Source organism: Sprattus sprattus (assembly GCF_963457725.1).
Source record: "Sprattus sprattus genome assembly, chromosome: 9".
Classification (NCBI taxonomy): domain Eukaryota; kingdom Metazoa; phylum Chordata; class Actinopteri; order Clupeiformes; family Clupeidae; genus Sprattus; species Sprattus sprattus.
Genome location: NC_137928.1, coordinates 30,997,291 through 31,009,895, shown reverse-complemented (window position 1 = coordinate 31,009,895; position 12,605 = coordinate 30,997,291). Strand labels below are relative to the sequence as shown.

Here is a 12,605-nt window from a genome sequence, read left to right as displayed (position 1 = left end):
GGCACCATCCAGGACCAGATGTCCACACACACACACTAAATAATAGGCAGGCCTGAGCCTGAAGAAGAACGGATGATGCCCATACCATAGGCATCCACACAGACAGCCACATGACATTTGGATCTGCATGTTGGTTGCTCCCAGTTTAGTTGATTATATAAGGTACTGCACCATGCTGTACATACCAGGATTTATTATTGCTGTTATTGCCATCCTTTTGCTTCCCATTGTTCCTACAGTTTTTTTTACTGACATAAGGTTTATATAAACTCCTCAAAAAAAGTTCAGCCGTTTTTTCGGTCGATTATTCCTCCCCTTTATTATACCAATTGGTATTGTATTGTATATCGTTGGAAATCCTGATTAGTCACCTTTACAACGACGTACAAATTGTAAGGTTTGTGCATTTGTGGATCGAGCAACACAGCCAACCGTGTGGGTAGCAGCCCCAAAAAAATTGCCAAAATCCCCTGCAATATTCTTCTGTTGGTATTCACTCTTGTTTTGAGTTGCTTGGTGGATTGGATGATTCACTGTCAGGGACCTCAGTAGCGTGTGGAAGATCCATACGCAGCCACAATAGCTTGGCACCTCCTCCTCATGGTCATCAGCCTGGTCACACACTGCTGTGGGCATCCTACATCTTGAAGTTCGCGAGACTCCAGAGTGTCACGACCCAGCCTGGTCTGCCCCGCCCCCTGCTATCAGTGCTCTGTGTTCTTCCACAGCTGATTAGCAGAGTCTGCGCAGCTGCCCGCAGGTGTGAGGAATGAAGACCTGATGAGCTCCACCATATGAGGGCCATGGCGGACAGTGCAAGGATCTCTCTCTGATCGACGCGTCGTTTATGTTGTTTGTTTTGGACACATGTACACTACTCTGACACCCGCTTACACCACACCTTTATTTGCTTACATTTACACTGACTGTTCTATTATACTTTAAATAAATCCTTTTATTACACAACCTGGCTTCGGAACTCCCGTTCATGTAACATGCAATGAGCCTTGTGTGTTACAAGAGGCACCAGCGGCTTCAAACACCTGTTTGCTGCTATTTATTAGCAATTTAGTGGCTGCTCTCTTGACCCTACGCATTTGTTTGGCAGAAATCTTCCATATTTTGCCTTTGTCTGAACGAACCCGCTTGTGCTGTGAATCAGTGACAAATTTCTTCACCGTCCGATGATCACGCGCAATTCTTTTGGAAATATCCAATGTTGTGATACCTTGACCAAGGTTTTGCACTATTTGCCACTTTTCAGCAGCAGAGAGATCCTTTTTCCTCCCCATTTTGCCTGAAACATGTAGCTTGCTTAATAATGTGGAACATCCTTCTTAAGTAGTTTTCCTTTGATTAGGCTTACCTGGCAAACTAATTATCACAGGTGTCTGAGATTGATTTCAATCATTCCAATAGCCCTGACACACTAATAACATCCATGAGTTTAATTGAAAAACAAAAAAAAATATGTTTATGACCCTTAAATCCAATTTGCATAATAATGTGGAACGCAGTCTATACAAACACACACACAAACAAACAAACACACACACACACACACACACACACATCTGGATGCTAAAGTGATTGTATTGGGTATTGAATGAAAGCGTGGTATGAAGGGTTCACCTGATGGTGACGTCTCCCTCCAGGCCGCTGACGTTGAGACGCAGAGCTCTCTGGAAGGACAGGGCCGTGTTCTCTGGGGCCAGCTGAGGAAGCAGGGAGGAACAAGGAACCAGCCATCAGTGGCACAGTCAAACATGGTAACCAACAAACAAACAAACAAAAGACACAACCACCAAGCACTTCCAATAATATCATAAATCATATCATAAAAACGTATATTTGAATGCTGCTGTTTTCTACTTTTGTACTGTAATTGGCAAGGTATTGAGTGACAGAATGCATGACATATTGGATTAAGTGATAAAGTGGAGGAGGACGGGGCTTATACCCCTCTCTGTAGTCATAGGGAAAATCAATACGCCATTGAGTCAACTGATGCATCCACTGCCCCGCACACGTGTGAACTGCAGAGCTAAAAATAAGAATGTTGAATGAAATCCAAAATGCTCTCAAGAGTGTTGAGCTCCTCAGTGTTGAGCTGGCATGAGGAGTGTGTGTTTGGGATGGAGCTAATGAGTGGATTCCAAAGCCACGTGAGGTGGAGAGCTGGTATGGAGGCCTCAGGTGGCCTCATGTGGCCTCAGGTGCTTCCCACCAATCACTTCCCCATCGGCGGCACAGGAGCTGCTCTCGTCCACACAGACAGGCTTCGACTGGTTAACTGGGCTTGAACACCAGCCAGTGATTGAGCGGGTTTATGAGTTGCCAAGGAATTTATTGCAGTGCCTCTCAGGCAGAACACGTGATCTGTCAGTTGCGCCTGTTAGAATGTTCTGACGCTGTAAAAACAAAAGTTGTGTAACCTTGTCTGATCATTGTACACCGAACACATGGAGGCTTGGTATGACTTAAACCTTTTTATCCTTTTCCCAGGCCCAAAAAGATTATTACCCAGACCAACTGACCTATTTGCTTGAGTTAAGACAATGAAGGTGGAATTTAATTTTGTTGAACTGAAACGTATTGCTCACATTTTCATTCACACAATGAGACTCATTGCTGCCTACAGGACACCTAACAGTAGCACAGGGTGACGTGTGTACACACACACACACTCACACACGTCACCCTGTGCTACTCAAGCCCTCCAGAAAAGAAAGTTATTACTGTGCCCAGCTCTACCAAAGAAAATTCATACATCATAAAAAGGTGGGCTCAGCACCTGTCAGTGATAAAACCCCTCCCCCCACACTGATATACTGGAGCTATCATTGTGTGTTTGGAACCTGATGACTCACCATGGGGGCACCCTGATGGCCAATGATATGGGGTGCTGGCTTGAGACTGCTCTGGTCCATGATGCAGGGGGAGGTGATGGAGAGAGGGGCCATGTAGAGAGCCAGAAGCACACTAAGATACAGCACCATGACCAGCACCTGGAACCCTACACACACACACACACACACACACACACACACACACACACACACACAGGGTTAAACAGACTACCCCCCCACACCACGTAAGAGTGACTAAGACCAAGGCTAAGTTCAAGCCACTCCACACCCTGCTCAAGGACCAGCCCAGGAGGGAGAGAACTTTTAGAAGTGATTTTTGGCACTGCTGTAAAAATGTGCACATGTTGAGGTTGAATAATAATTATAACTAGAATGCGTTTCGTGAACGAACTGCGAGAGTGTGCTTGCTCTGTTGCGGCCATCAAGCACAAGCAACTGCAGTGGCCGAGTGCGCATATGTTGTTGAGGGGCCTCACAGACTGATATCTGAGAACAAAATCTGTATAGTACTGTGTTTTCTGTGTTCAGTACAACGTTGAATGCAGGTTGTAGGATGAATCTGCCAGCCTTCCAGTGTAACCGTCTGCAGTGACATTGAATACACCTTTTTGTTTTCAACCAATATATTTTAGCAAGCAACCAAGCTCAACCATTATATTTTGGCTCCACTGACGTTTAGACATATGAGGGTATCTTTGTTGTTCTGTTTTTGTTTGTTTGTTTGCTTGTTTATTGTGAAAGGGTCTAGTGTGTTACATTTAGCTTGGAGAAGTCTTAAAATAGGCTCCAAGTGACATTACCTCTTATGGGGTGTAATTATTCCTCCAAAGGTCGTGTTAATCAATGAGTGCACCTGAATTGTGCGGTATTTGTTGAGGGAGACTTGGGCTTCTTTTGATTTTGTATTGGTTGCGGATGCAATAAATCTTGTCTGTGCTTCAAATGTAAATATATTTATTGTCTCTCTATGGTGGAAATCAGATTTATTATGAAACTTGCATATTTACTAAGCACAAACATTTCAGGTGTAATGGTCATAATAGTTCCAGAGTTTCGTTATACTGACTTACTGAGCTAAGTGAATTGTTGAAATTGTTATCTTGGTAAAAGGAAACATCTCTGCAACAATATTGGAATGAATGCGGTTACATAGCCAGCTTTACTTAAAGTTTACTGTAAGATATAGCTTGTTAGACTTAATGCAAAAAACTCATTACAATTTAGTCTAGTTTTAGGCACATTTAAAATTCCATATTATAGCCACATTAAACTCCTTCCCTTCCCTTCTCAGGCCCAGGGACCTCCTGTGTTGTGTCTACTGCATAGTAGTCTAGCTTGCAATTGTGGATGCAATTAGTCTCCAAGATACAGATCTCATGCCTACAGCTGAATTCCAATTAAATCAATGTAAATAATAATTTAAGGCAATACTTGATTAACAGAATTGTCATTAAAATATATGAGAATATCACGTCTAGATTTTGAAAATTCAAATGATGTGATGGCACAATACAACTACTATGCCTAGCTGGCCTTAGAGTTAAATCAACCACATATCCTCCATATGAAATGCTGTGAAATCTCATAACCAACAGATTTAGCTAGATGGATAGTTTTGACAGTTGAAAGTGGTGTCAATGATAATAACAATTGCCCAAATAGACAAGGCTATTCAAACCAGTCACATATTCATTTATTTTTTGCTTGATTAATGTTGTGCGTAGCCTGTCCTGTAGTCCATACTGCAATGAGTTTACTAGCTAGCTATCGATAGCTTGTATAACTTAGCTAGGATATGCTACCTCACAGTTAGCTAACATTAGCTAGCTAAACGTTTACCGAGGCTAACGAATTGCCCAAACAGACAAGGCTATTCAAACCAGTCACATATTCATTTATTTTTTGCTTGATTAATGTTGTGCGTAGCCTGTCCTATAGTCCATACTGCAATGAGTTTACTAGCTAGCTATCGATAGCTAGTATAACTTAGCTAGGATATGCTACCTCATAGTTAACTAACGTTAGCTAGCTAAACGTTTACCGAGGCTAACGTGAAGCTTCAATCGGAAATGATTAGCTAGCTATCCAAGCTAGCTGACACAACCTAAACCCTCGACTGCCCCTTTGAAGTCAACTTAACGTTGGCTAATATATTCTAATAACTAGTTATCATTGACAGTTACTAGCTAATTTACCAAACTCCTTTCTTGTGAAGCTTCAATCGAAAATGATTAGCTAGCTATCCAAGCTAGCTGACACAACCTAAACCCTCGACTGCCCCTTTGAAGTCAACTTAACGTTGGCTAATATATTCTAATAACTAGTTATCATTGACAGTTACTAGCTAATTTACCAAACTCCTTTCTTGTCTTAAATTGAGCAGTTGCTGGTGTGAGCTACAGTATGGGAGCTAGCAAAGCCATTTCTAGCTCTACTTCACAATATTGCTGCCTAGTGTAATAAGTTACTTTTTAAACATTTATGTTTTACGTTATCAGACATAAACAGGATACAACACACCAGTTACCAATTGATATTATGTGTTTATATACCGAAAATGTCAGTAAATCGAGATGATGCTGCTGTTGGTCCCGTCGAAAACCATTCATAGAGTGTAGTAACTGTCTTTTTATATGGCTCTGGCCCATTGTTTGCGATCGTCGCTCTCATTTGAAGGAAGTTCAGCGTGTCATCATTATATGTTCACATCAGTCGCGACCCTGTCACTTGTTTCCATGTGAAATCAATGGAATGCTTCACTTTTTGGCGCTGTATTGACAACTGTCTGTCACTCGCACACTGTGCTCGTAAATAATTTTTCAAGTTCGCACGTACCTATTTTTAGGCGCATATGCGAGTGAAATACTCACACTGTAGAGCCCACTGTAGAGCCCTTAATATTCCTAGTTATACAGTTGAATGGAGAGGGACAGAGACAAGAGGAGCCTTGGAACCTTGGCGCAGGTGTCAGTGAAGCACAGGTGCAAGCTAGTTTTAATGACCCCATTATGATGTCATAATCCACAGAGTTCTGCCATGCAAGTCTATGGGGAAAAAAGGTGATGAAAAAGAGGAATAAAAATGAGTGGCAAGGAGTACCGCCACGAAAAGATATAGCAGGTTGCACCGGATCGGGCCGGACGTTTCGGTGTTTGAACGGCGTCTGTACCTCGAACGGGCAAGGCCTGATTCGATGCAAGAAAAACGGGCGGAATAAAGAAAACTTGAAGAACAATACTGTGCTTCCCTTTGGGCAAGCACACTTATAATGTATAATAATATAATAATGTATAATTAAGACCTTTGTCAGGTTTTTAATGGATAGATAAGTGTTGAATGTCCAGCAGGCTGAGGCTATAGTAGATTAGGGTTAGGGCAGGCCAGCGCTGAAGGCCATGCTAGTGAAAGAACAGTGCTGGACACACACTGTGCCCCGGGCATGATGCAAGTGTGAAGGAATTCACTGTTTGTGAGAAACAGGCCTTTGTACTGTTACTGGCTATTCATTATTAAAGACACTGTGTACATAGCATCCATTATTAAGAGCAGCCCTGTGGGTTTTTCCACCGCTATTTGTTAAAGTTTGACCTTTGACTCTGCCATGAGAAAGAGCGACAGTGAGGACTGACAGAAATAAAGAGGGGATGAATGAAAGATAGTGACAGAGGGGAGGACGGATGGGAGGACAGAAAAAGAGGTGAACAGACAGAGAGAGAGGAAAGGGAGAGAAGGACAGTGCCAGAGTGAATATAAGTGAGGATAGAGGAAGTAGAGAAAGAGAGAGAGAGAGAGAGAGGGATAGATAGAGAGAGAAAAGATGGGAGTACTTACGTGTTTTCTCTGCCCGTGCCACCTGTCCTGCCACCAGCCAGGATAAAGCCGTCACTGCTGCCAGTGCACCTATATGCAGGAATGGACCTGTGGCCTGGAGCACAACCACAACCACACAAGATAGAGTTCATCATCATCATCATCACCACCTGCAACCTAACCATCATCATCTTCAATCCAAACTCAAATGATCATAAGGATGCTGTTCTTCATCATCACTCTCAGAGCCAATACAGAGAGGTACGTATGTCACACTCTCAGAGCCAATACAGAGAGGTACGTATGTCACACTCTCAGAGCCAATACAGAGAGGTACGTATGTCACACTCACAGAGCCAATACAGAGAGGTACGTATGTCATCATCACTCTCAGAGCCAATACAGAGAGGTACGTATGTCATCATCCTCAGAGCCAAAACAGAGAGGTACTTATGTCACACTCTCAGAGAGGTACGTATGTTATCACTCTCATATCTCGTTTCCACCGGGGCCGGCCCGGAGCCGGAGCCGGGCCGGTGCCCAATCTGGCACCAGTTCTTGTGTTTCCACCGGGGCCGGGCTGGTGCCGGAGCTGAAAATCGGGCTCCGGCCCGGCTCCCTGGAGGAGCTAGGGCCAGATCGGGCACCAACTACGTCACAGAGGTGGGCGGAGTTAACCCACCAGAAACAGAAATTTCCGCCGCCATTTTTTTTTTGCCGTTACTCAAGCTGATGAGTGAAAACGGTGACAACATACATGGAAAATCGATCCAGCAGTGGACCACGGATTAAATAAATACCTCGACAGCAATTTAGCCATCAACAGGAATGCAAGACACACTTGAAAAGGCAGGTAAGAAAAGCTAAATTATATGAGGAAATACGGTGAGAGTTGGAGATAGCTGGTTCAAAAGGACAACCGACCAAATAACAAACACATTTTAAACATAATAAAGAAAGCTTAAATCCATCAAAATGTGTTGGTTTGTCTGCCTAGTAGTAACTTTCAATATGGCTTTTTGTTTTTGTGTGATACCACACTTAACATTAGCTGTTGTCTATGCAAGTTCGTGTAGCAGCTAGCTAGCACCAGCTGCCAGCTGTCGTGAGTTATTATGTGCTACAGTTGTTCTGCTAGTCGACTCCCCATCAAGAGCTACATTGCCTGCTCGTTTTTGATCTACGTGAGGAAATATAATAAAAACCCGTAGTTGCATCATTACCTGCTGAGACCGTAATGTAGTGCTGGTTTTGTTTTGTGTATACTGTAGAAGACGCTTGAAAACGAAAACTCAGTTGTATTCCCCTCCACTCAGATCCAGGTGTAACAGAGTTGAAATATACCCCTTATTTGAATTATGTGAATTCTCTCAAAATCAGTTGTATGCATGTGTAACAGGTTAGAAAGGGCAGTTTAATAATTGCACAAGTTACCTGTATTTCAGTTTCTTTTTTGATCTTTTATTTTGATATCACTTGTATTGGGGGTCTCCCCCCCCCGCCTCCCCTTGTATTGTTCCTCTCTCCCCCCTTCCTCTTTCCTGTTTGATTAATGCTCGAATGAGGTAGGTGGATGAGTTTCAGTGGGATAGATACATCTAATAAATATTGCCTTTAAAAATAGGCATCCATGCGATTATATATCCGCAAAGCACTTATTACTATTATATGTATTATATATCTATATTAGTTATGAGAAATAACCTGCTGACATATTGTTTATATGATTTTCTTTTTGCTATATGTGGGGGCTAGCATGTCAAGTGAACTTAGCAGGCTGATGGCAAACCATGTTCTGTTGGTGTGCTTAATACAGGTGTGATACGGTTTTTACTTCTCTTTCTTAATTTATATATTCTTTATGTATATATTTTCTGTTTGATTTGTCTGTTTGATATATGCTTGAATAAGCATGTAAAGAGAACCTAGCAAGCTGGAGACCAAACAATGACCAAACAATGTTCTGTTGGTGCACTTAATACAGGTTAATAAATATCCATCTTGCAACTGTTCTCCACAAATCAAATATTTGATATTTAATTAAATTAACACGTTTTCTTTGTAAATTATTGATTGAAGACATGTACAAGTTGTGTTAACTGATGTTCTCAACACTATTTTGCAGTGGGAAGGTCAATCAGAAAGTGTCCAACATCAGGCCCTGAGATGGTGACCTCTACTCGGGCGACATGAACACTTCCTGCAGACTCTACACACATCCTCTCCTCTCCCCTGTCCCCTACCTCTCCTCTCCTCTCCTCCTGTGTGCACTGCAAACAATGCTTTTCTAACCTAGTGTTATTACTCTTATATTGAGATGAAAAATCTAGTTGGTCTTGTTTCTAGCTAAATTGTTCTTACCAAGTGCCTTCTTGGTAAGGTTATTTTTACCTATTTCAAGCAAATATTACTTATTTTAAGAAATCTTAACAAGCCAAATTTGCTTAACGCACTGGCAGCCAAAATTGCTTGTTTTAAGCAAAATCCTGCTTAAATATGTAATTATTTGTCTTAAATCTAGAGGGGCATTTTTTGCAGTGTGGACACCGCCATCTTCCTTTAAGCCGTCCAAAGGCAGTCTCCACTTCTGAATGACATGAATTTAACGCCCCATTCATGTCATTGGCTGGTCGCCGGCCTCTCCTCTCCCCTGTCCTCTACCCCCTGTCCTCTACCCCCTGTCCCCTACCCCCTCTCCTCTCCCCTGTCCCCTACCCCCTCTCCTCTCCCCTGTCCCCTACCCTCTGTCCTCTCCCCTACCCCCTGTCCTCTCCCCTGTCCCCTACCCCCTGTCCTCTCCCCTGTCCCCTACCCCCTGTCCTCTACCCTCTGTCCTCTCCCCTGTCCCCTACCCCCTGTCCTCTCCCCTGTCCCCTACCCACTGTCCTCTCCCCTGTCCCCTCCTCCTGTGTGGACACCCCATCTGTCTCTAAAAAAAGTTGGCCTTTTCATTCTGCCATCCGGGACTGGAATGTGTTGCGGAAGAAGCACAGCAACGACAGCATCAGAGAAATCCCCCACTGATCTCAGGACTGTGCTAATGCTGTCACCAAAATGATGACTCACGGTTCTGTATTCGTTGTTGGTAGCCAGCCTCCAAAGTGAGATGGCAACTCGCTTTCTCACAGGAATACAAAGGCGATATATCAAGAAGTGGAGCTGGACGCATAAAGATGGGGTTAAACATACAGCTCCTTGACAAGACAGACATACATATTAAATGTGACCAGGCATGGCTAAACCAGCCACAAGTCGTTTTGAGACATTTTGAGTTATTCACAGATTCTGAAAGTGTAAGTGTAAAGCTATCCAATGATGTCTCACTCATGTAAATCTGGTAATATTTGTATAAGTTGTGATCATTTGAATGTATACACCTCTGAAAAGCTTTTGTTGAGAAAAGGCACCTCTAAGATTGTCTGAATCACCTCACCTGGGACAAAGGGAAGACAGTTGTTCTCATTTGCATCTCATTGGGATTAGCCCTCCTCACAGATGTCACACTGACATCTGGTATCTGTAGCCCTTCCCCCTAGGTGTCACTGAAGACTCAATAATTTTATCGTAGCCCGACCTATTATCCCGCAAGCGCTGGTACACGTTACTTAATATTGATTTCGGTGTCATCCAGGATCCCGGATTTCGGAAAACTTAAGTCCCTGCCCAAAAAGGGTATTTAAATTAGCTTTGTAGCAAAAATGGCACATATACAGCGTATTGAAGTGTATAAGATAGTGTTGTAATACTGCGTGTACAAACCAGCCTGATACAAATAGTAGAATTTTGATTTTGCGACATTCGGTGTAAATTCTTTTTCTTGTTGAGCTTTATTTCCAACGGCATTTTAAATCAATGCGGGATAATAGGTTGTCGTCAACTTTGTTGCCATTTTGCGACTGTACAAAACAAATTGGAAAATACTGTAAGAAATGTTCCTGCTGAGAGTCAAACAAGACTTCATACATTGTCTACACACCTGTCACTTCTGAAATATGTTGTTTTTGTTTGGAATAAATAATCAAATGTGATAATGAAGTACGTTAGCCTACGCAGCGTCTTAACTGAAGCGCAACTCAACCAGCTAGCTTGCCGCTAACACTAACTGAAAACACGTTGGAACACATAGTGGCTAGGTAGCTAGCTGCTAATAAGTAACATATAAGTAACACATCAGCAGTAATGAATCAAGTGTACTGATATTAAATGTACTACTAAATGTACTACTAGCATGCCATTCTCAAATTAAAGCCAGTGACATGATGGTTAACGATTAATGAGTTAACGATGGATACCGACAGTTAGCAAACCTAGCTAGGTAGCATTACCATTGGATTTGAATGGTAGTTATGCTAGCTATGGCTATCCAGACAAAGGAGCCTTGTTTCTGGACACGTTTCACTTGACGAGCGGGGGCAGTCCTCTGGAAAGTTTAAAGTGATACTAAACGAAGGGAAATCTACTGTATGGAGATATTTCTGCTAAGTAGACAATGCAGATTGTAATTAGGCTGGTGGATATGTCCAATGTAAGTTTTAATGAAATATGATGCAACTCTGATGATGCAACTCTCCACAACAACATGGATAAACCTTGCTGGGTGGATGTAGATAGTTTTCAGAACGAACGTCTGTGTGCAAAAAGATCTTCAATGGTGAGCCTCTGTTTGTGTCTCATAAAACGTGAGTTTTATTAAAGCATAGCGTGTGTAATGTGTAGCTATTTCATTCCGTTTGTTAACCTTTCCTGCTGTCTGTCTATGAACGTAGAGATTGCAGGGGAGTAAAATGACAAAAATAACAAACACGATTCAACAGTTCATATGGAAATTAGGTAACACCCCCAAAGCGCGACGAGAGCGACGCTGAATTTAACCAAACTGTACCAACTTCAACGACAAAATGTATACTTTTAAGGTAACCAATACTGTTATCTGAAACATGGAGTGGCTTCTTCATGACTTCAACTTGCACATTCTGCAAAAAAACGAAAATCACTAATTTTGAAAAAAAAAACTTCAATTGTGTTTTACTCAAAATTGTCTCGACCGACTTGTTCCCCCTTTTCGCGTGCCGGGTCACAAATGTGAAATTTGATACCACCCAAATACTACCTTGTCTGTTTTTAAGGCGGCGATATACATATTGAAAGGCTTCAGGAGAGACTGCTAATTAACGCAAGCATTTTCAGACAACATGTTTGTATTTCCAGTAGTTTCCTGACATAGCTCCTGTTCAGATACTTAACTTAATAATAAGTTTGGTACGACTTAAGCATTTGTATCACTTTTTTTGTATTTACTGTGATTGTTTGACCTTGTAAAGCACCTTGAGACTTATTTGTATTTTATAGTGTAGTATATAAATAAAATCAATTATTATTACTATTACTATATTTCTGTTTGCCATGTCTTTTCACGAGATAATGTTTCTCGTGAATAACTCACCATTGTAACCATAGGAACAATTGAGATTTTCAGCTTAGCCGTCAGAAGTCGTCAATCTTAAAAACGTTAGACGTTAGAAGCTAGTTAGAAGCTAGTAATATCAGCAATATCAGTCGGAAACATGTCAGAAAAAACGAATAATAAACAGTGGACCACCGAAGAAACTGACATGCTCATTGGAATATGGACATCATCAGAGATTCAGGACAAATTAGATGGGGCGGTAAGAAAAAATTAAATTTACGAGGAGATACGGAGCGAGTTGGCGATAGGTGGGTTCATTCGAACAACTGATCAAATTACAAATAAATTAAAAAAAATAAAGAAAGAGTACAGAGACTACAAAGCAGAAACCTCAAGAAGTGGAGCTGGTCGAGTAAAGACGGGGTTGAACATACAGCTCCTTGACAATATTTTGGGCTGGCGACCAGCCAATGATATGAATGGGGCGTTAAATTCAGCAACGGCCACCCAATTACTGG

The 12,605-nt window shown here is 42.0% G+C and overlaps 1 protein-coding gene across 1 annotated transcript in view; it reads right to left on the bottom strand.

The window, feature by feature from the left end:
- The window catches only part of gdpd5b (glycerophosphodiester phosphodiesterase domain containing 5b), a gene marked incomplete at both ends in the record, with an annotated part of 66,182 nt that overhangs the window by 19,435 nt on the left and 34,142 nt on the right, over window positions 1-12,605 (bottom strand). Inside the window, 3 exons of the mRNA XM_080845393.1 lie at window positions 1,633-1,715; window positions 2,871-3,016; window positions 6,702-6,795. Of these exons, the coding sequence (XP_080701519.1) occupies window positions 1,633-1,715; window positions 2,871-3,016; window positions 6,702-6,795 (323 nt within the window). The remainder of the gene's footprint in view (window positions 1-1,632; window positions 1,716-2,870; window positions 3,017-6,701; window positions 6,796-12,605) is intronic.